At 42.0% G+C, this 23221-nt stretch overlaps 1 protein-coding gene and 1 long non-coding RNA gene across 2 annotated transcripts in view; one reads left to right on the top strand and one right to left on the bottom strand.

Annotated features, from left to right (window-relative positions):
• ppm1lb (protein phosphatase, Mg2+/Mn2+ dependent, 1Lb) overlaps positions 1-22583 on the top strand; it is a 38593-nt gene extending 16010 nt beyond the window's left edge. The window contains exons 2-4 of the mRNA XM_088300280.1: positions 13159-13369; positions 19429-19590; positions 20461-22583. Coding sequence (XP_088156406.1) covers positions 13159-13369; positions 19429-19590; positions 20461-20801 — 714 coding nt within the window. The 3' untranslated portion in view covers positions 20802-22583. The remainder of the gene's footprint in view (positions 1-13158; positions 13370-19428; positions 19591-20460) is intronic.
• LOC148333236 (uncharacterized) lies at positions 6490-7824 on the bottom strand. The gene is made up of 3 exons (XR_015844205.1): positions 7679-7824; positions 6955-7095; positions 6490-6862 (listed from the first exon to the last, which is right to left on the bottom strand). It is a non-coding gene; the product is annotated as an uncharacterized LOC148333236 (long non-coding RNA).
• Positions 22584-23221: the final 638 nt, after the last annotated feature.

Raw genomic sequence — 23221 nt, 5'->3', positions numbered from 1 at the left:
CAACCAGCCCTGCCCGCAGAGTCATCTTATCCCTCTGCAATCCGCCTGACGTCCTTATCGTCGCCTTGAAATATTAACGAGTCTTCTGCCTCCCGCCCTGAAGGGACTCTGTGACTTTTACTTTCGACACCACCGACTCGCAACCAACGTCTCGTCTCGAGGATGGCACGCTTTCGGAAGGAAGCGTAGCTTTATATCCTGCAAACCGACTTATAGAGTTGACACCGTGGTCGGAAATTCTGCACCTTTGGAAAATTGCAAGTGAATGCAGAGTCGAGCTTAAGTGCTAAAACAACACACCTGATTTAAAAGGTGTGTTGCAGCAGGGAAAGATGGAAAACAGGAAGGACACGGCCCTCGAGGAACAGGATTGAGGATCCTGCGCGAAAATGTTTCTGACATTGTGATTAACATTACAAGGTGTCTCCATATTTTCCACTCAAATTGCAGACCCCCAGCTCAATCCACTCCAGGCGATAAATCCTTCCTACTTGATGACCAGTCACTTTGGCTCTTTTGCTCAGCATTTGCCTAAGTGGGGTGTAATTTGTTGACACATACGCTTTGTTGTGTTTTTAAAAGAATAATAGCACTTTACAGTACCGTACTTTATAAAAACATGAAGTATCAACATAATTGTATAGAGTGGAAAGAAAGAAGGTATCATGAAGAGTGTAGTTTTATTGTCTGTCTACATGTGTTGCTGCGCTGTTAGTGGTCCATAAGCCATTGTTTAAAGCAGGGGTGGGAAAACTTTTCGATTGGCGGGCCACAATGGGTTCTAAACCTTTACAGAGGGGCCGGACCAAGAGCAGATGAATGGAGTGTTTTGGTAACCTCACCTCATCAGAGAAAAAAAATACAAATACAAATTACAAAAAAAAAAAAAAATCTATATTTAAAACAAAAGCATTACAACAAAATATCTGTCTTTGACACACCAGAGTATTTAGAAAATAAAACATTAACAAGGTTTATTCATTTAATTTTGTTCAAGTTTGGCAGGCCGGATTAAAACGTTTACTGGGCCACATGTGGCCCCCGGGCCGTTGTTTGCCCACGCCTAGTTTAGGGTAAACGTAATCAATTAGGCAAATCTGAAATATGGAGTTCTGTACCATATGGTTTCCGTTGGCTTCCTTTCTACGTACGCAGTGCTTCTTCTTCTTCTTCTTCTTCTGAAAGAGTTGTTGTGTCATGGAAGCCAGCTGCATGGAGAAGAAAGTGGCCTTTGGAAGGATGGACACAGGAAGGAGGGAAAAGAGTCCAGGAAGCTGTCACGTCAGAATAAGCTACGCGACACTTGGCAGCACGGTGTGGCAGTGTGCCTTGTTGTGGCGAGAGGCTTTCACAAGGTGGCATCTGTTTTTATGTACCCGATATTTTATTTGCCCCCCCAAAAAATGGTTGTGTAGCAACTAATTACAGTGTGTAGGCTAGGTACCAGGAAAACTACAACAAACAAGCTTTTTCCAATTTCTCTTTTGCAAGCACGACTCGTCTAATATTTTTAGCTAGTCTTTGCAGCCAAGTACTGGATATTGCCAAGAGGAAAATTTTAACCTTTAGTAGACTAGAGACAGAACAAGCGTGTTGAGAAAACTATATAATGAAAAAGTTATAATGTCATAAGGACATATTTTAAGTGCGAAGGTTTACATGCTGACGATATCAACCAGTGCTTGAATTCTTCTTTGATTATTATCTCATAATGTGGTAAACACTTGCCATGCAGAATTTGTCAGACTCATGATAAAAAAAAAAAAAGGCAAGACACAGAGCGAGAAAATGACCATTACAGCACCTCAGGATAAAAAAATAATAGCATGCAGTACTACCATGTGTCAGTTTCTTTCGCCAACACAGACCACATGCAAAGCTGACGGGCGCATCTGTAAAACTGAAGTTTTTAGTGGACTTTAAAGATCAATTACAGATGAACAGTGACCTCAAAAGAGACAGGGATTCACATGTCTCCACATGACACAAAGATGAACGACATCCCCTGATCTTAACTGCCAGGTGGGCAAAAAAAAAAAAACTCCAAAAAACACATTCAGGGGAAAAATGAGAAACCTTGAGAAGGGACCACAGATGGGGGAATCCCTCTTCCAAGATGATCAGGCTGCATTGGAGGCCGGATGAGCAACATTTAACTTGTGATTAATTTTTGAGTCTATTAAATGAAGTGCTGCAGGTTGACGACTTTGGTGACGTGGTTCACTTTCCTTCCCTTTATGCTCCCCACCCCACTGCACACCCACGCATGGCATTGTTGTGTTAGTAACTGTTAATATAAGAACACGTTTCATTTTTCTCACATATTCTACCCTTTCAGTCTTTATCTCGTGGTGGCATATCTTGCGTTCACCCTCTTGTCGAGCCGACATTTAGGTTTGAAAAGAAGACTCGGCGTATTTATCTAAATGGAGGTGTTAGAAGGAGCTTTGATGTAGCGTATTTTAAGCAAAGCTGATGGTTTCCATGCGAGTGAATGATACCCTATCACAGCATGGGTGCGCATTTCGCTCGCAGCACAGCGGCGACAAATGCAAATTGATATTTCACATCACAGGAGCGTTACGAGTGTGAGCCGGGAGCACAAGTGTGCGTACGTGGGAGCGAGGGCTGCAGCGTGGAGGCAATGAGCCAGATTTATCACGTTGACGACGTTGGATAGCGCGGCGATGATGAATGCTGCACGATAGAGCTCTTGAATGGTCTCATCAGCCACACCTTGATAGCTTCCTGCCCACGCAACACACAGACAGGCTCGTACTTACACTCTAATGTTGACAACATAAGTTGACTTATAATGGGAGAAATCGAGCTACAACCTCTTTACTGTTTTTTTTCTTCATATATTATCTTTTGGATGACACGAGAATTTGGTTGCATATCATATAGCGGTGGAGTAGTTAACACATCACCGTCGAGAGGTCCTTGGTTTGTATCTTGGCTGCGCATTAAAAGTGCATTCAAGGTTCCAAATTGCCTTTAGTTAATTGGACGGAAATTACGGAGTTCAACGAGGACACATCAAAGAAAGTGGATTGTTAGATGAATGAAAAAAAATGTTGTTTTAAATGGAAGTCATTTATACATACAGTCACGGCAGCCGCAGATTTTTTTTTCTCTCACATTTTTTCCCACTATTTTTAAAAATATTTTTAGTGCATTTTTTGGGGGCATTGCAATGACCCTCATACTCTGGGTATTTGTGGATTTCAGCTATATTGACTTTGTTTTTAAAAAAAAAAAAAAAAAAAAAACAATGATTCTCAAGACTTTGCAGAGAATATTCAACGCACTGATGAGACAAAAGTCCAATTTTTTGTTAGGTATGTGTTTTGTTACATCAGAACATCAGAGCAGCAGTCAAAACAGTTGTGGTTGATGATGGTCTGGGGTTGCTTCCCTTTTTCACGACCTGGACAGCTTGCTGTGATTGATTGAACAATGACTTCTGCTCTTGATCAGAAAATCCTGAGGGAGATTGTTCTGCCATCCGTTTGTGACCTCAAGCTAAGCTTCTGTGGCATGATAACGACCCAAAACACACCAGCAAGTCAATTTCTGAATGGTTTAAAAAAAGATGTACTTTTAGGACTAGCCTAGTTTAAGTTCGGACTTAAATCCGATTGAAATGCTGTGGCATGACCTTGAAAAGGCCGTTCATACGCGAAAACACTCCCCTGTTGTTGAATTCAAGTGATTCTAGAAGGTAGAGTGGGCCAAATTATCTCCACACAGACGTGAAAAACTCATTGCCAGTTATAGAAAATTATTAATTTTGGTTTGTTGCTGCTTGGGGTGGCGCCACCAATTAGGTTTGGGAGGCAAGTACTCCTTGACACAGGGCCAGGTAGCTTTGAATAGTGTTTTTTTCCCCCTTTTCCCTCCTTAATAATAAACAAATCTAATTTGTTTAACTGCCTGGGTATGTTCATCTTTTCTTGTTGTGGACTTCCCAAAACACAGAGCCAAAGATTTCCATTTTATTTTTAATAATTCTCGCAAGAAGATATTTCCCTCAGTCCCTTCTTGTTATTGGCTTGTAATCGGGGTTTGACTGAGGCTCCTTCTGCATTTATGTAGAACGACAGTCTGATGGTGTGGGTGTGTGTGTGTTTGTGTGTGTGTGTGTAGGAGGGGGCTGGTCTCCATTTTGTTGGAGACAGCAAGTCAGTGGCGTAAATCAGTCGACTGAAGTTTTGGGGTTTTAACACAGCCCACGGCAGTTTGTGTGAAGTCACGACAAAATGATATAAGAGCCTGTTTGCGTGTAAAAGCTTCCTAAGTGGAGCTTTTCAAGTATTAAACGGCTTTCAGACAAATGCCATTAATCTATCAGGAAATCTTTTATCCAGATTATCCGTCCAGGAAATGATTGATAAGAGCCTTCAAATCCCGGCGGGAGACAGACAAAGATGCATCGCCTCCTCCGGCGTTCACGTGTGTGGGGGTGTGTGTGTGTGTGTGAGTGTTTGTAATGTTTGACAGACAGTGAAGAGGTTCATTAGAGTGTGATGGACTGTGGCAAAGTGTGCAAAGTACTTGATGCGCAATTGGAACGCTAAGCCATCTTTAGGAACGCGCGCCTACTCTGCATGGCGATGATAGTAAATGACGCTCTAATTTTGGTACAATTGCAGCTTGCGCTCTGGTGAGTATATGAATATTCATGCGATTGATGTCACCGTTTCTGCCAATGGATGCAAGATCCTGATCGCAGGAATATTAGTAAGAACACAGACGAAGTGTGTGTACGTAGGCATGTGGGCTCAGAGTGAGATTAGATACTCGGAGTGCATAGGCAATGTGCGTGTGTGTGTGTGGGGGTGGGCGTGTGTGTGTGTGTGTGTCAGAGAGAGAAAGAGAGGCAGAGCTGACATTTATCGTCTCCTTAAGGCGGTGATTCTAAAAGTTGTAGGCGGAAGATTCGCTGAATAAGAAGTGCAGTTTAGTTGTTTTTGAACTCTATACAGGTGCATGAATCAATGTTTCAACAGTTTATTAATTTTCCTATATTAAGGCACAATGGCATATTACATTGGCTTACAATTATATTAAAAGTACTTTTGCAGAATAAAACCTCTGCCGCTGTTTCGGAAAAATTGTTGGCCCTACTATGCTTTTTTTATTATATTGACTGTCATAATGGTGGCACTTGGTGAGCTGAGTATTTATTTATTTTTTTTAGGTGGTGCTTGGTGTAAAAACTTTGATAACCACTTCCTTAAGGCATTGCATGTATGCATGAATATTTTTCATTTTTGGTGGAAAACCTTTTCTTGCTGCCTTCAAAAGTCATCTTCACTCCATTGCACGGCTGTTTGAATAAAATGTAAAACAGGCCAGTCCATGAAAATGTCTTCAAATCGAGGTCCGTCAATATTTTAACATAGTGAGGAGCTGCATTCAAGTCTTCCAAGAAAAGAGGGAAAAAAGAATCAGTCGTCTTCCAAGACTACTCATTATTTTCCACACTGAACTGAAACCTTTTTTTGAATACAAGAAAAATTGTGTTTGCATTTGAAAATACGTTAGAATTTAAAAAAAAAAAAAAGTCTGAATATAGTTACATTTCAAATGTTTGTCAAAATAATGTCATTTCGATCTGGGTGCATTTAAAGAGTCATCTGGGTTCCCCATCTGTTCCTCAAAGAATGTCCCTTAACACAATTGTCAGATGTGTGTGAGTGTGTAAACACTCAACAACTGGAGCAAAAATAAGAAAACAGTAACTGCAGCTTTTCTGCTTTTTTTTTTTTAAAAGAGGGAGCAAAAGTCAGCTGCTCTGCTTTCAGCATACGCATACGCACATCATGCAAAGGGATGTACAGTGTATAAATAGATCAGAGATGGGAGTTGGGATCTGAAGAACAAGTGCAGTTCTAATAGATGCCAAAGGACAAGCCTATGGAGACACGATGCATTTATTCTTGCCGATTAGTCCTCTCTTTGCAACTCCTTTCGTCACTCCAACTGCAGAAGTTCAAATTTGTTGCTTGACTTTTTCATATAATTCCCCGTTTTCATGGAGTCGCCGTAATAAAGTATTACGAACCTCTCGTGTTAGATTTCGTGCTGGCGTTGTCTCAAGCAGGCGGATGTTATTTTTATATATCTATGAAGTGCTCGGCAGTCGGCCCTGGAAATAAGTGGTCATCTGCTCATTTAGGAAAGTTGCCAGCGTGCGATAATTGAGTTCAGTCAATGGATCAAACTCATTTCTGGTTTTGGCACCACGGATTGAAATGACGTCGACTTCCACCTTGGCATCCCGTACGTTGTTAAATCAGCCAAGTAAATAAGAATGGATCTTTGACGTATTTAGCCGTCAATGGCAGTAAATGAGTTAAAAAAAATGACTCCACATGTTTGGATATTTTTGGAGACTTTTGGTGTAGTTTATTCACACCTCCGTTAGGGATTGAAACGATTAATCGATTAGCGCAGGGACGATTATGACTTGAAGCAACACGGTCACTTGAAAAATATGCAATTCTTTCCTCACGTGTAAAAATACAAGTGCTATGCTATGCTATCGACAAATGCTCGCTGACAAAGAGCCTAAAGGCTTCTTTATACTTCCGCGTCTGATGTCCGTGCATACGTCAATGTCACGCGTCAATTGCCTTCACACTCTCGCACACTCACATGCGTTGATTGCTGCAGTTTCACTCCGACTCTCGATGCCGGATATGAGGAGACAGCCACCACATAAAATAATACAATGCAGGAATCTTCCACCCGTCTGCGTCTCCTCTCTTCCTGCCAATTCTTTTCTTCATGCGGATGAATTTCACTTGCAAAACCTTCCACCGTCGCTGGCACTCCAACAATTCCAAGCTTACGGCTGCGGAAATGTCACGCCGGGAGTTAGCTGCCATTTGGCCAACTTTAGAAAAGTTTGAGCAAGGCATCATATCGATGAATATATTTGCGCACCTCCTCGCACAGTCGCTCGTCTACTTGGTCCGTGTTTTCTTTGTTCGAAATGGCGGAACATGCCGGCAAACCTTCCCTGTTCTCTCATTTAGTCCAATTAGCCGTTCAGTTGGTCACTGGCTCCTAGGAACTCTCTCGTGGCTGTGCAGGGAAATATGACAAAGAATAAGTTGACCTTCAAAGGTGCACTGTGTTTATATTCTACAGGCATGTGTATCCGAGCTTGTGTGTTCAGTTGTCTTCTTAGTTTAATGTCACCGAAGCACAACTGTGACTGCCTATCCTCGAAAGTCCTCCATCCTCAAGCCCATCTGTGCTTTATTGGTTGTGATTTCTGTGAGATCTAATGTTTGGGTGAGCAAAAGAGTTTTACGGATGCCAGGCTCGGATTTGTGCGTGAGAACACATGTGGGTGTTTGCGAGGCCAAACAAACTGTTAGGCTTTTCCAGCGATCGCTGGAAAATTGTGGCTGGACTCTTAAAACGCAGACACAGGAAAAGATGGGTTACAAAGATATTTATTATTACACTGAATATTCAGTTATCCAAATATAAATCTAGGTATAGAGGTATCTATGTATAAGGTTATATCTATAATTACAACCGTCGACGAAAACGATTAACACAAAGCGCTGGTGGAATAACTCACACCAGGAAAAAGGAATCACGACGGAACGAAAAACGCTTACAAAAGGCAAGGAAACAAATAACGAAAATAGCTTACCGCAAAAGGGCAAGAAGAGGACCAATGAGTGAAAAGAGAACAGAAACGAACCGAGCATTAGCTGGAGACGAAAAGAACAAAACACTGAACACAACACACGAAGCAAGAACACTATCGATACGAGGAACATGAGCATGAGCAATGTGGGATAATAATCCGACGCTGACTTGTCAGTGTTGGTGGCTTAAATAGTGTGTAATCAGTAGGTGAATGAGAGTCAGGTGTGGAGCTGGTGGGCGCGTCTCTCCGCTCCTGATGACATGGCACGAGACGATCGCTGGAGGAAACGCCCCCACTCAGCTGAGAAAACAAACACAACATGGCATGACAGAAACGGGTCATGACACAAACATTTCCAAGCGAGTAAGGCAAGGTTTTATTTTTTGTTTTTCCAAGCCCAATTACTTTTCATTCCTGAGACGGGCAAACGCTCCAATGCAGGTCCTTGAAATGTGACCCAGGTGAAGTGGATTGGTACGATTTGTTCTTACACTCAGCGTCATATTTATGTTTGCTGTCTGGTACCATGTTTGCTCGACAACCGTTGACAAAATACAACACGCATGATCCGCAAACACCAAAGAATAACGACACGCACGCTTTTCACATCTGCTTCGCACTGCGGTGTTATCTGCCAATCATTGATAATATATACAGCACACTCATTGTAAATAAAATTATTAAATAACGACTCCGTGTGGTACATTATGGGAGCATAGACTTGAATCTTCTTGTAGAATGAGGAAATCTTTGTGGGATCTGGGTGTCAGGACATTGTTAGTAGCAGACTCCCAGTGCACACTTTACAGCGGCTAGCTTTTACATCACCAGCGAATGGAGCTCTTGCGATCCCTTCTAAATGTATTTTGCATGGACTCCAACGAGTCCATTACACTTCCGCCATGTAGAACATACGCCTCTACTGTGCGAAATTTAAAGGAATTAGAGAGCCTGGCCAGGAATCAAGTGTGCCATGCTCACTCCCACAACGGCGCAAACGGCTATTTCAACCCGCATATTTTTACTCAAATATCAAAAGAAAGAACACCCCACCCATGCATACATTTCGACCACTGGGCACAAAAATAGAGCCTTGACAGTGTAAATCCAGCCTAAGTCTCAATTTCTCACTCATCAGTCTTCCACTGCACTTTATTATTTCTCGTGCGTCATTGCTTTGATGGTTCATTTGAAACCATCAGGCGGGACGATCTCTTTCTTCGCTCTCGTAGCGATGCACTTCAGTGACACTAATGAGTGGTCCTCACATTTCCAGTTGGTGTATCCTCCTCTGTTCCCTTTTCTCCACTGATGACTTTATCTGTCAAAGCACCGGCAGGAAAAAAAAAAAAAAAAGATTCTTTTGGTTCTTGTGTGAAATTCCCTGAGGGTGATTCTAACGGAATGCTTGTATGACTTTTCTCATATCTGCCAGCTTTTAGATGTGATAGATGAAAATGTTTAAGAGGCATGAGTGTGTCTCTCGGCCTGGCCGTCTGGAGCAAATGTCATGACGGGATAGATGATGCTGTGGGGGAAATGGTGGCTGGGTTGGGAGTGTTTGTGACTTTGTTGGTGTTTATTGGTGAATGCGTGGGTGGCTTATCGGACGTCTGCTGGCAAAAAGAGATTATGGTGTGATGCTCACAACCCTTGAATACTCTCCCCCAATCCTATTTTGGGACTTTCGCTCCCAATATGATTATCTGCGGGGAAAAATAAAAAGTCAATTACCCAGTAAGAATTTGTGTGTATGAGTCATACTCTGTGGTTTTATCAGACACAATACTGTCGCTATAATTGCCCGCATAACATAACGATTGGGAGACTGACTGGCATATTTGAGGCTTATTAATGAGGCAAACTGTTGTTGAGTTTAAAGAGCAAATAGATAATTATTCATATGACAGAAACCACAAACACTTAGCTCATTTTAAACAATAAAGGCCCTGGGTAGAACGCAGACTGCTATCAAGATTTATAAATTCAAAGCGAAAATACAAAGTATATCTGTTTCTGGTGGCTGGAATCTCTCCCAACCGGAGTATAAGAATTTTTCTTGGCGCAATGAGGCGCTCTAAAGCTAGCACAAAAAAAAAACATTTTCTCTTCTTTGCACTTGTGCCTTTGTGAAGTGCACACACTCACAGCCAACAACAAGGCGCTCTTGTCACGTAACGGGTTGAGGTTGGTGAGGACCCAAACGCAGGGAAGCCAGGCAGGGGTAACTTAAAGGGCATTTAATAAACAGAAAACAAAAGGCAAACGAGGAACTTGGAAAAAATGGACAACGACAGGGACAGGCGACAGGGACAAGCGACAGTGACAATGGACCAACAAGAATTGAAAGCAACCAGGGAACTAAATACACACAAATTGACGAGACAACGAGGAGCACCTGGACAAGACACGGAGGGTTGGAAGGACCGGATTGGTTAACACAAGGGCTTGAGGAAACAAACACAGGTGGACACAATAGACAAGAGGAGACAAGACACAGGAATACAAGGCCAAAACATGAAACTAAATACTAAATCAAAAATAACAAATACAAATCATGACAGCTCTAACCTGACCATTGGAGCCAAAAGACTAAATGTAGTCTCTCCTTCTCGTTCGTCTGCCTTTTCTGCGTCACGTAGCAGTTTACAACGAGGCCGTTCCAGTGGACTATCGGAAGGGAAGCTGCCGATTGTGGTGAAGGCATAGCTAGCTAGCATGCTAATTTCATGTCGCTAACGTGACAGATATGAGCGAAGGAATTCATGTTTTTTTTATTGTGAAGTACTTTTAGAAAAATGCAGGATAACTAAAATGGTGGAAAACTGTTTAATGCTATACCGCCTTAATTTTATACGATAATGTGCTGTCTGATGTTTTTGGCAATTATCAATCATGTATAATATATTTAGAAACAAATCTCTGAATTCACTTTACAGAGCCTTAGCATGTTAAATCACGGTAAAACCTAGACACGGTAAAGCACACAGACTACTTCATCTTTGTCTTCTGCTCTTCTTGCGTGAACTGAGTTTTGCTGCGGTTCACTTGGAATTGCGTGACATTTTTGAATCAGTGTTTCAATTGCAATCAAAAAGACAAAGAAGCACACACACTCACGCACCCCCCCCCCACACACACACACCTTATACCACCATGTGAACATAAGACACAACCCAGCCTTGCAATTTCCAAATGCCACCTAGCATTTTATCGTCACTATTTATGCCGATAATTGTTTTCTTTGTCTGACTGCTCTGCTACTGGACTTCTACTCTCAGCCTGTAGCGGTGTGCAAGAAACATCTCCGTACCAATACTTAATCCGAACCATGTGTACAAATATTGAGTTATCTTCTTTTTATTATGCGATCACATCCGCACCCCTTCTTTCTTTTTCACTTTCATTTTAATTCCGTAAAGAATCTCGCCACTGGACCTCGGCCCAGACTCACTTTGAGTATCTTCTTGGGCAAAGGCTGCTCAATTATAATGGAGAGTGAAGAGTTATTTAGCCCTGGCTTGAAAAACTTTGTGACCAACACTTTATTTAGGCTGAGTGATCCGTCAATTAAACTGCTCAGGAATTGGCAGTCTATGATGCACCGGGACAATGGACTTCCTGTTCTATTTATGACCCCTGAACTCAGTTTATTAGCCTTGCTCCTTCCATGGCAACCGCAGGATGAAGGCACTTGAACAGTCAGTTAGGGGAAAATAATAAACATGGATTTTTGGGGTATGGAACATTACCACGGAAGCAAACAGGAAGGGAGGCTGAGAATTCAAATGGGAGACACTCTCAAAGGGGTGAGGCAAACGACGGCAGTGTTTGGACGTGAGCGCAGAAAGGAAGGGCGGAGGGAGAGAGCCAACTCTGACTTGAGATGCGACCAGACAGCGTAGACGACTGGAGAAGGGAAAAACAAGAATTATCCAAATCCTCGGAAGCAATTTCCCAGCGCATAATGATGAGATATAGACGGAGCAATGGGAAGCTGGGTTTTTGTTGAAATGAAGGAGTAAGAAACGCGCTCAGCATTTTGATTATCTGACAGTTTGTTGCATTTCTGTAATATGACCTCGAATCATTAGAGAAGTTGAAACGCTGCTTAGCGCATTTTTACGGACTCTCCACACATTTTTAGAACAAATGAAATATGATCTAATGGGTGGCGCATGCGTATTATCTGATATGTGTGCTCAAAACTACCTGAACCTCACGACCTTGGTTGGGCAGGCTTGTTTTGCCGATTCTGCGCTGAGTCAGGGGAAGCGAAAGACAGCATTTTTTTTTCTCTAAACAACAGAAGAAATGTGCCCAAAGGGTTTATCTGTTCTCATTGGAGGATGAATTGACGGAATTCTGTCAGCTCAGCCAGACATTAGAGTATTTCTGTTTTTTTTTGTTTTTTTTAATCTGTATTTTTGTGTTTGTTTGCTTGTTTTGGACACCAAGTAAATCACATGTTATGGCTCTGTGGAACCTCCAAAGTCCAATGGAGTGACCATGAATGAAACTCATCTCGACTGACTGTCAAATTTTGGGCTGCTGAGTCCCAAATGACATCGGTTTCTTGGGATTGGCTCTAGCTTTTGAGATATCAGTCTTTTTGACTGCCCTGTGACTGCCTGGCAACCAGTTCAGGGTGTACCCCGCTTACCACCCAAAGATAGCTAGTATAGGCCTCAGCACGCTCGAGGATGAGTGAGTCCAAAATTGGATGCATGGATTTGACAGTAAATGAAATGATGATGAATTAATTCATTCAAATATTGCCCGATTTTCTGAGTTCCACACGAAACAGAATTTGCATGTAGAAAGCGCTCTAGGATTGCCGTCGTTCACGATATCACATAGAAATAAAAATACACCCCCATCTGGGTTGTAGTCATAACTTGTATATTATTAGCACTTTTGTCATTTTCGCATCAAAATACCCTAAAACCTTTGAAAGTTGGCACCATGTTATCAGTATCTGTGCCTGTGGCGAGGTGTGCAATTTGGAAGATAGCAAACAGTTTTTCAAAAATATTAAATTCAACGTGTGCTTGCCTCAAGCTGTTTATTGACACTTCAAGTTGAGGTTTCCTGTTAAACTAACACAATCTAAAAATAATTGTAGCATATTTAAGCATCGCGACAGATTGCTAACATCCGCTAGCTTCTTGCTAACACTTAACTTAGAATGCTAAAGATGGACTAATGAATAGCATCGATGTCGCAGTATAAATCCTAAATAATAATAAAGAAAGTGCTACCATTTTATGGGCTTTTGTTTGTGGACTGTACACTCATGGTGGAGAATGTTTTAGTTTCCCATAGCAACATATGCACTCTTGAGCAGTGGCACCTCTTAACGCAACATGTACATTATGTTTTGCTGCACTTACAGAGACCAAATATAGTCTTGTAAGAGTCTTCCAATTTATTTGCACAGACCTCATTTTTTTTTTCTTCTCTCTACTGTCTGTTCTCAGGCTGCCGCTGACTACGCAAAGGCTCACCTGCCGGAGGCGCTCCGCCAGCAGCTGCTGACCTATGAACGTGAGCGAGAACGGGATAAGGAAAAGGATAAAGAGAAGGATGAGAAAAAGGACGCCATGTCGTACCCGTCCATCCTCGAGCAGCAGATCCTGACGCTCGACCGAGAAATGTTGGGAAAGCTCTCCGCCACATACAATGAAGCAGGTGGGTGTGTGTTTGCGCAAAATCCACGTAGTATCGTGGCGCATGGTGATGACAACATCGTGCTTTGAGGCTGTTTTTCTTTAGCTGGAATTTGTCAGGGCTCCAACAAGGGTGAGCGGAATTATGAACATGAAACTGCAAAAGAAGAATACTAGAACAAGAGACATTGATGTGGGGTTAGTAAAAAAAAAAATCAATATGTTTTATATAAGGCTATGTTCACACTGCAGCTCAATTACATTTTTTTGCCCATATGCAACACGTATCTGATTTTTTTTAATGCACTCTGAACAGTACAATTCCCATTTTTTTTTTTCTTTCAAATCCAAACTGGGCCTCTTTCGTATGTGGAAATGCATCAGATATGTATGCATATGGCTTGTATGAACGCTCATCCGCACACATCCGACCGGTACGTCTTCAAAAGACATCCGCTCCATGCGAGAGGGAGAGATTGCTCGGGAGACTGCTGTTGGAGTAACAGTTGTCTTCATATTTTAATCCCACTTGAAACATGAAACATAAAGTGGACATTTGTGGTGATGTCATCTTGAGTAAATGGTAAATATTTCCATTGAATGAGAAGAAACAGGAGCGTTGCTTCATATCCCCAAAATATTTCTACCTCCTCCCATCTTGCTTTTATGGCAATATGAGATGATAAAATGAGCCTCTTCGGGCGCGACCACGTTTACTTTGATAAACACCGCACCATGCGCGTGGAATTGTATATGAATGAACTAACAATGCTGTTTACTTGCCGATGGCAGAAGTGAAGCCACCAGTGCCCGAATCACTGAGGCCGCCTAATTTGAATACATTGATTTCTCAACGGCGTTCTCTCGTTATTTTCTGTCTCCGTGGCGAAAATGCGCCCATGAAGCCATACATGCGCATTTCAACTGTAAAAATGCGATTTTAAAAGATCCGTCTGCATTGTCATACCACTGGGCGAGCCCATGGTGATGTCTTCCATCTTATATAGTTCACACTCTTCCTCTTTCAATCTTCCATTGTTGAACAATGACTGTCAACAGCCCCCGGGCCTTGCTTATTCAGCTGTTTAAATACAAGCCAATCTTCACAAGGCTTGTAGTAATTATCTCTGGGAGAAGGCAAGGGAGGAGTGAGGAACAGGAGTGGGCGGGTGGTGGATGCATAGAGGTAAGAGAAGGGTCAGAGGAAGGGACGCGTTAATGTTTTAGTTGGTGAAAGCTGCGTGGCAAGAAGAGTAATGCGAGTGGGTGGCGAGGGAGGAGCTAGGAAAGTTGAGAAGATGTTCATTTGGTGAGGAGAGAGACAAGTGAGGGCATATTTGGTGTTATTGCAATGACATGTTGAATGTCTCCCGCATAATGTTCACATAGCCCCTGTGCTGTGCCGTAATTTTCTGTATCGATTGCCGCGCTTTTATTTGTCCTTGTGCTGCCGCACCATTGTCTGTTGACTTGTAAAATCACATCTTCCATTCATCGCCACAGTGGCATGTTTTTGCTGCCTTTTAAAATAATGATTGCGCCTCTAAAAGCTTCTACAAGCCTCGTTTTTGAAAGAAACATTGAATGAGATCCTATGAAAGCGCTGCACCCAATATTCAGCTTCTAATCATTTGGTTATGTAATTAACTGTGTGAGTGGTACAAATTATAATATATTTGGCATGTATAATATGCCAAACCAGCGCAGAGTATAACCACTTTCATTTACTTTTAAAGAAAGTCATCATTTGGGAATTGTAGTTCACTTTATTATTTTTCCTTTTTAAAAAAAAAAAAAAAGTTTTTATAGTTTTTAGCATATATATAAATATAAAGAGAGAGAGAGAGAGAGAGAGAGAGAGAGAGAGAGAGAGAGAGCATGTGTGTGGAAAAAACTAATACTAAAACTAATAACCTAAACTGAAACTAAGTAGTTAAAATAAATAAAACCAATAAAAAAATAACAAGCTCGCTCCAAAAAATAAATTAAAATTAATGAATAAAAAGAATACTACATTTAAAATGAAATGAAAAGTAACTAGCATGAAAAATACTATTAACTATTATAACCACGGTGTCAACTTTACGAGACGTATTTCAGGCATGAATTTTCACTCTCAGCAAGGCAAGACATAGAAAAAAACACCATTGACTCTGAGGGAAGTAATTCACTTAAACAAGGGTGAAGGGGTAAGGTTTAAAATTGGATTACAGGTCCGAACAATGTGTGAAAAGTAACTTGATTTTCGACATGTGACTCCCATGTCAGCAGTTTATCCTCCAGCTCATTGAATCCTGTGGCGCTCGAGGGATAGTGAAAGCTCATAGGACACGCGGCTTTTAAAAGAAGAGAATTAAACTCTCTATAGGCGACAGCTCCTTGCAGAAGGCTCCTGTATGGCAGCGACAATACCTTTTGTTACGCTCGCCCGCCACCGACCTCTTTATCCTCTTTTATGCTCGGTCGTTCTCTTCTTCTGTACTCTCGCCAACACCGCTTTGTGATCTGTGCTGCTCCAGCAAGAAAAGCCATCTCCTGATTCCTCAGTTTTTTTTGTGAGTGTTTTGTTTTGATGCTTTGCGACCTTTTAACCGCACGACGGGCTTCTGTCCAGTGCTATTATTTTGCCCAGACAATGAGACATACTGACTGTGAGTGAACTTGAAAGCGTCTGCTTGTTTAAGAGTAGGAATTTATTACAGTCTCAGCTTCTTGGGGGGTGCGAGGGCAACTGCTGATCAGGTAATTGTTGCTCATTCTTCCAATTGTGGCTGATTCACTGATTCTCCTTTATTGCAATCAGCGCCTAAATTAAGCCGGCAGGGATGCTCCCAGTTGAACTCACGGTCCCCGACATATCTGATTCATCCCCCGGCACTCTGTCCCCTCATTGATTATCAGCAAACACAGAAAGCGGAGATAAGACTGATGTGACTTTAATGGAATGCCCATAAGCTTCACGTTTCCTGCGGAAACACTCACCTTGGTACAGTGTGGTATGCGTTTACTCCCAACCTTGACGTGACAGCGTGAACTCTGTCACATATGGCAGGTTTTGACGCACAACACAGGTTGCCCAGTGATGCATGAGAGCTGTAATGAAAAGTTAAAGGTGAAAGCTGCAATATTGAGAGCAGGTGGTTACTTGCAGTAAATCTTTCCGTCAACTTGTTTTTGTCTTTCAAGGTGAATGACTTTCGCACAGAGGGCAGAGAAGGGGCGGGATTTTAACAATAGCAATAAATCGTTGAGAAAAATGTCGATCTAAATTATAATATCCAACCTATTCTCGCCTTTTCATCAATTCCCCCTCGAAATTCACATGCGGCCATGTAGATTGGGTGAATGGCTCTCATGTTAACACAAAAGCGAGGAACAGCAGAACATCCCAGGTATGTAACCAATGTTTACAGAGTGGAGAGAGCATTGTGAGATGGCGATGAGGAAAAAATTTTTTGCTGTGGGAAAATACTTCTCGCTGTCTGGGCAAGCTACTTTGATACAAAACACAACATCGGGTAAGACATTTGCTTTTATTTCGTTGTTCCTCACCCGAACTGTTTCAGGACGGTGTTGAAATTTTCGGTTGTTGTGAACAGTATTTGTAATTTCCGATGTCGCCTTGTATTTAATTTTTAATTATCCTTCAGAAATTACGTCTGTTTTTGTTTTGGTGTATTTTGGTGCGAATTTTATAACTGAGAATCTACAAGACTCACTTACTAAATAGGAATTGGTCTCAAGGAGCAACACTGCTATTGACAAAAGATGCCTTGCTCTAAAAAGTAGCTAGCATGCGCGAGCTAGCATGCGCGAGCTAGCATGCGCGAGCTAGCATGCGCGAGCTAGCATGCGCGAGCTAGCATGCGCGAGCTAGCATGCGCGAGCTAGCATGCGCGAGCTAGCATGCGCGAGCTAGCATGCGCGAGCTAGCATGCGCGAGCTAGCATGCGCGAGCTAGCATGCGCGAGCTAGCATGCGCGAGCTAGCATGCGCGAGCTAGCATGCGCGAGCTAGCATGCGCGAGCTAGCATGCGCGAGCTAGCATGCGCCTCAGAGTGCGGTGCCCAGTTTAAGTGTTAAATACAGAAATAGCACCCCCAACTGATGCGTGCCCTTTGATACGGTGAGTCTTATGGCTGTGAAAATATGGCAGTCCTAGTATTATTACTCTTTCACTTTTTTTTGTAGCTTACGTCCGTTACGCTGCCCCACACAGGTCAGTCTTGGTACTACGACACACATTTGCTTTTGAAGGGGAAACTCATGATTGTCGCTTTTGGGCTGTGTTGCTACTAACTGTATGCTTTCAAAGCATGGCTAGCCTGAACTTTGCAGGTGGTCTGATGGACAACTAGTGTTGGAGGCGTACAGTAAGTCAGCGGCATGGCGTTGACGGCCTTGCCCTCACTTATTTGTTTAATACATGCCAAACAGTCCAGCATACTCAAGAAAAAAAAACATGGCCTGAGATTTGGATGGAGACCTCGGTCTTCTTTTGTTCGGCATGAACCGCTAATTAGCATGCACATAGGGTGTGCTATTTTAATAGGGAGTGGCGAACGGGTTGCTTGGCATGCAGCTTGCCTAATTGGGGAAGTGTGTGCTCATGAGCCGTCTCTGTGCATTATCTCTATCGCTATGGGATCCAGATAAGGATAATTAACCGGACAGCGTGGCACAGTGCAAGGAAAGCTATATGTTGGATTAAGGATGCATGCAATTATTTTTCACTACTGAAAAAAAAAAACTGAAAAAACGATTGCAACAAAGTGTCATCAGTATTCACTGCACTCCTTCCTGTATTTCTTTATTTCCTTTTAAGACTTCTTCTCACACAATGCCACAAAAAGGAACGCTGAAATTGTGTTTTGCTGTTGAGAAGTAATCGCCCGTCTCCATCTTACATCTCATCTCTCCGTCTAACCCCAGAGCACCGCCGACATAAATTGCACGCCACTCAACTTTTTTCCAACATGTGGAACTTTCAGCAGAAGTCTCATGTTCAACGGACAGCACATTGCTTGATTTTAACTGAGAGATATGTGGAGAAATTCTTGGTCGAGTTCAAATACAGGGACGAGAGTATTCCACCAATCGGCAGATTTCTAAATCAATAGTTAGATTCAGTAACCTTTTTAAACAAAATGTCACAGCTATGAATTACACAAAGCACATACTTTTACAGGTCAAACTAAAAAACTAAAAAATTAAAATGTATCAAAAACTTGGTGTACTAGGAAGAAAAGTAACCCTTTTTAAATCAGTTTAGGCTTCATTAACCTGCCTAAATAAAAAAAAGTTCAAGTACGGAGGCGCAAAAGTCGCTTGACGGGCTGATGAGGACGAGTCATATCGACAGAAGAAAGTACAGCCAAAATTGGCGATGAGGAACTCGAAAGGGATCAACATCTGTTGACAGGACTTGGTTCATATTAAGTCAGGTGACATTGAATAAAAATATAGATTTTAAAGTTGTCATAACATGTAAAAAAAAAATAAAAATCTCTCGCGCCTCCCACAGAGCTTTAACGGAGTCCTATCCTGGTATTTTTGATCTAGCACTACTATCAAATATTTTTTTTGAGGGTGGAACAGTTTGATGGTGTGCTGTGCGATTTTTCAAACGTAAAATATGTACCTAAGCTCACTTCCCGAAGCAACTCTGTTGGTCCGCCACTTGTCGTCATGGTAACGCAAAGCCATATTTACGTTGGCGCACCCCGCAGTAGAGGGGCACGGGTTCATTTGCATGACTTATGGCACCCTGAGAACCGTAAAGAGAGTGTGCTGTTAATCTTGATCCTTGTCCCATGTCACAATCATGTTACCAAGGCACGTGGGAAAAATGCCGAAAATGCCTGCTTTGATATTTTGTGAATAATGCCTGAATCCCTAATTACTAAATTGAAGCTGAAGCAGGAAGTAGGAATCTATGTGTTCTGATTTCTCATCCTGGCCAAAAGCGTTCTATTTGCCGTGTGCCACTTTAGTTCATTTAACTCTCGATAGATAGACTCAATTTTAAAGTCAATGATTTCCACATCACCCACACTCCTTTTTCTGCTCTTCGTCCCTCAGGCACCACATGTCTGGTGGCCCTGCTGTCCGATAAGGAACTCACGGTGGCCAACGTCGGCGACTCGCGCGGAGTCCTGTGCGATAAAGACGGCAACGCCATCCCGCTATCGCACGACCACAAGCCATACCAGCTGAAAGAGCGCAAGAGGATCAAGAAAGCTGGTGAGAGTTGAGTCAGACTGACTGTGGGCTGCTTACAAATCAATTTCTTACTTTGGGAAACATAACGTAAAAGCAGACATGGCCGCTGCCTCTATTACTTCGTGTTTTGTCTTGGCTGCAAAGTGTGCTAGTTAACAAACACAGCCAGCATTCTGCCTTCTACTCTTACTGCATGCACTCTGGAGTGCTGGAGTGATGATGGCTGGGGGCCAGAAGAGTGAGCCTGTGGGGCCCAAACTGAATAGTAGTCCATCATCTCCATCTAATGGTCCATTTAGGTACTGGCAGAAAATCAAAACAAGGCACTGCTTAAAAAACAAATGCGTGCTCCTCTCATTGCATTGTGTCCAATAAATGGCACACATACACACGAAAGATGAACTGGATATTCTTCAAACTGTTGGGCTGTGAATGCCAAATGACGCGACACCCCGCCTCTCACCCGAGGAGGGTTATGCTAATCCTTTAATTATGTGACTCTGACTTGAAAAGTGTATGATGCAATGTTTTTTGTTTTTTATTCCATTGTGTGTATTTGTACATTTTGTAGCCGACTGCAGCCTGATGTCAAGACCTCAGCATTTTTAAAATACTAGCTATGACCTTGCTCGCTTGGAGATATGGAAACTGGAGACACATCCTGGCCATGAAAGGAAGTCTGAATGTAATTGTCCGAGACAATTCCCCACTCGAGGATCTCTTGCAGCCACAGAGGTCATGTGGCAGCTAGCACAGGAAGTGATGTAATCTCGTACTGAGTTGCAAAATTGATTGTTGGCAACTTTCCATTGGAATTAATGACAATTTCGGGGAATTAAATCAGGAATTAAAAAGAAAAAATTACCAAAAATTGCTTTCTCTTGCTGACAGGCGGCTTCATCAGTTTCAGCGGCTCATGGCGTGTGCAGGGCATCCTGGCCATGTCTCGCTCCCTGGGCGACTACACCCTGAAGAACCTCAACGTGGTCATCCCCGACCCCGACATCCTTACCTTCGACCTGAACAAGCTGCAGCCAGAGTTCATGATCCTGGCATCGGACGGCCTCTGGGACACCTTCAGCAACGAGGAAGCCGTGCGCTTCGTCCGCGAACGCCTGGACGAGCCGCACTTTGGCGCAAAGAGCATCGTCCTCCAGTCGTATTACCGCGGCTGCCCCGACAACATCACCGTCATGGTGGTCAAGTTCAAAGGCAAGGCTGGAGATCCGTAGAACAAAGGCGTCCATTTTATGTGTGAAACAATAAGCACCATCACTGAATTTTTGGAGCATCATTTTAAATGCAGACGTTTAAATAATGCATCAAACCATGCTGCCCTTTTCATTTTAATGCTTTGTTTAAAAAAATAAATTAAATCCTAATTTTTAGTAGCTGCTCGCAGTTGCAATATGCAAAACTGTTTAATTTATCACTGATAGTTCTTTGTGGGATAATTGTTGATTATGTTGAAGCAATAGATGCAAAATGGAAGGTACACGTACTTAGACGCAACCCCCTCACTCGCTATTGATTAGATCCTAACTACAGTGAACTGAGGGAAATTTCCAGACCCATCCGTAGTAGCTGCAAATCCTCAACATGGAGAAACCATATAAAAACTAATTAATTATGTATAAGTTACCTCAAATAAGTTCTACCCCCCTCCACTCACATGCTTTAAGCACATTTCAACTTATTCAAACATACCTGTTCTCGCTCTGCCGCTTACACAAGTCCTTCCAATAAGACGCTAACACAGTTGAAGTTAACTCTGAAACTGACATATTACACAACGGAGAATTAAACATCGGCTGTTTGGACACCAAAATGTTCAACGAAACTATGATTTTGTCGAGTGAAAGTCTATTCGCTTAATGCCGTATAAACGGCAGAGTGCGTTAGCTTAATGCTAGCATATGACTGTCATATCCAGGCGAATGGAAATTAGCATACATGTTACAATAAAGTAATTATAAACTGTCAAAGAACTACTTTTCCACTCACGGAGCAGCAACACCGACAGAGCATATAGCAATACATTCTCACTGCTTTGTGACTAATATTTTAAACGACATAATTTGCGTCACTGTTTGTCACATGTTACAACCGTGTACTGTTAATTTCCCAATATAAGTCAGTAAGGTTTGTATTGCCACCTCTTATCATGATTACAGATTAGGATGAATGCGCTCGTAGATGGGACTGCCACGTTTTATCATTTTTGAGCGTTTTAGTTCATAATAAATGATAGAGGCAATTTTTTTTTCGGATTGTTGATGACTTCGTATATTATTTTTTTTGTTGTTGTCTGACCTGATTTATTCGAATGTTTGCTCCGCTACTCATGCAAATGTTGGATAGATTAACTGAAGATCACATTAAATCCACGTTCAAATAAAACAACGCATCCCTAATGACACTCAACTCTCTTGCCGGGTGATGTAACAACACTGATTGCTTGTGGCAGAAATTAGGATAAAACACAATCGACAATAACATCCTGATCGCAATCACCTTCAGTTTGTCTGAACTCTAAATGAAACAAAGCTTTGAATGAAGTCTCTTGTTGTTGCCTTATTGTTAACTGTTTGTTTACTGTAATAGCCGCTGCCAATTTTTATTTTTTAAACGTGCGCCCCGCATGACTGTGTCACTCTAATGATTCACATGTACAGTCGAAAAAAATGCAGTGAAAGAAAAAAAAATGTCTCTAAGAGTTATAAAAAAATAAGATGAATGTACATACTGTGCTGATGGCATCTTCATCGCTTGCTGTTTACATAGCAACAAAGAAAGCAATTTAGATTGTATTACATGAGCAATGTGGATCCTTTCAGATGTTCTGTTTGGAGTTTTCTCATTCAAACCATTATCGTTCATCATGAACATTGCAGAATGTTGGTTTGGCGTTGTATATGTGTGCTTTCATAAAATGTACGGGTTTGCGGGGGAAAAAAATATTTTATGGTGTAATTCAGAAAAAGTTGACATTAAAACAAAAAAGGATTACATGATTTATGTGTTCTGTGGTGTTAATTTCTGACGATGTTTCCAACAATTTTGAGAAACCTGTCGTGTATGAAAGGGGGAGTTTGCAGTGTTAAAACTGGTAGGAAGATTTGAACGTCGCCACTTTTAACAATTTTTTCCCCAGACGCGGATATTCCGCCATAGTTTTAGCAAAGCTTCCGAAGCCCAACAGGTGAATGCGCGGCTGCAGGGGTATGTCTGCTATAAGTGTGCCCCTGAATGCATGGCAAATGATAGACACTTCTCCTGTCTCTGATTTGTTCTTTTACTTTGAGCATTGTCATTTTTTAAATGTCTAACTTGAATAAAATGGGTTGGATTTTTTTTTTCACACATCATTTTCACACATTACTCCAGCATACACACACATATGATCACATGAATTGGAATTCACAATCCTATCTACCGACACCTTTGTTGGCTCCCCCCCAACCCACCTCTCTTCCTTTATTATGGCGCACCTGGAAAATGGGATGTGGTGGCGCATTGTTGACTGCGAAACGTGGCCTCTACAGATGGACTGTAGGGATATTTTTTTTATTGGGTGAATTTTTGCGATGACTCTTAAATACAGAATAATTTTAGAAGGTGAACTTAATTGGACTTTGTATAAACTTTTCAA

This window comes from Idiotropiscis lumnitzeri, chromosome 7 (genome assembly GCF_059441095.1).
Source record: "Idiotropiscis lumnitzeri isolate Australia: NSW breed Sydney's pygmy pipehorse chromosome 7, RoL_Ilum_1.0, whole genome shotgun sequence".
Taxonomy (NCBI): Eukaryota; Metazoa; Chordata; class Actinopteri; order Syngnathiformes; family Syngnathidae; genus Idiotropiscis; species Idiotropiscis lumnitzeri.
This window is presented reverse-complemented; position numbering and strand designations above follow the sequence as displayed.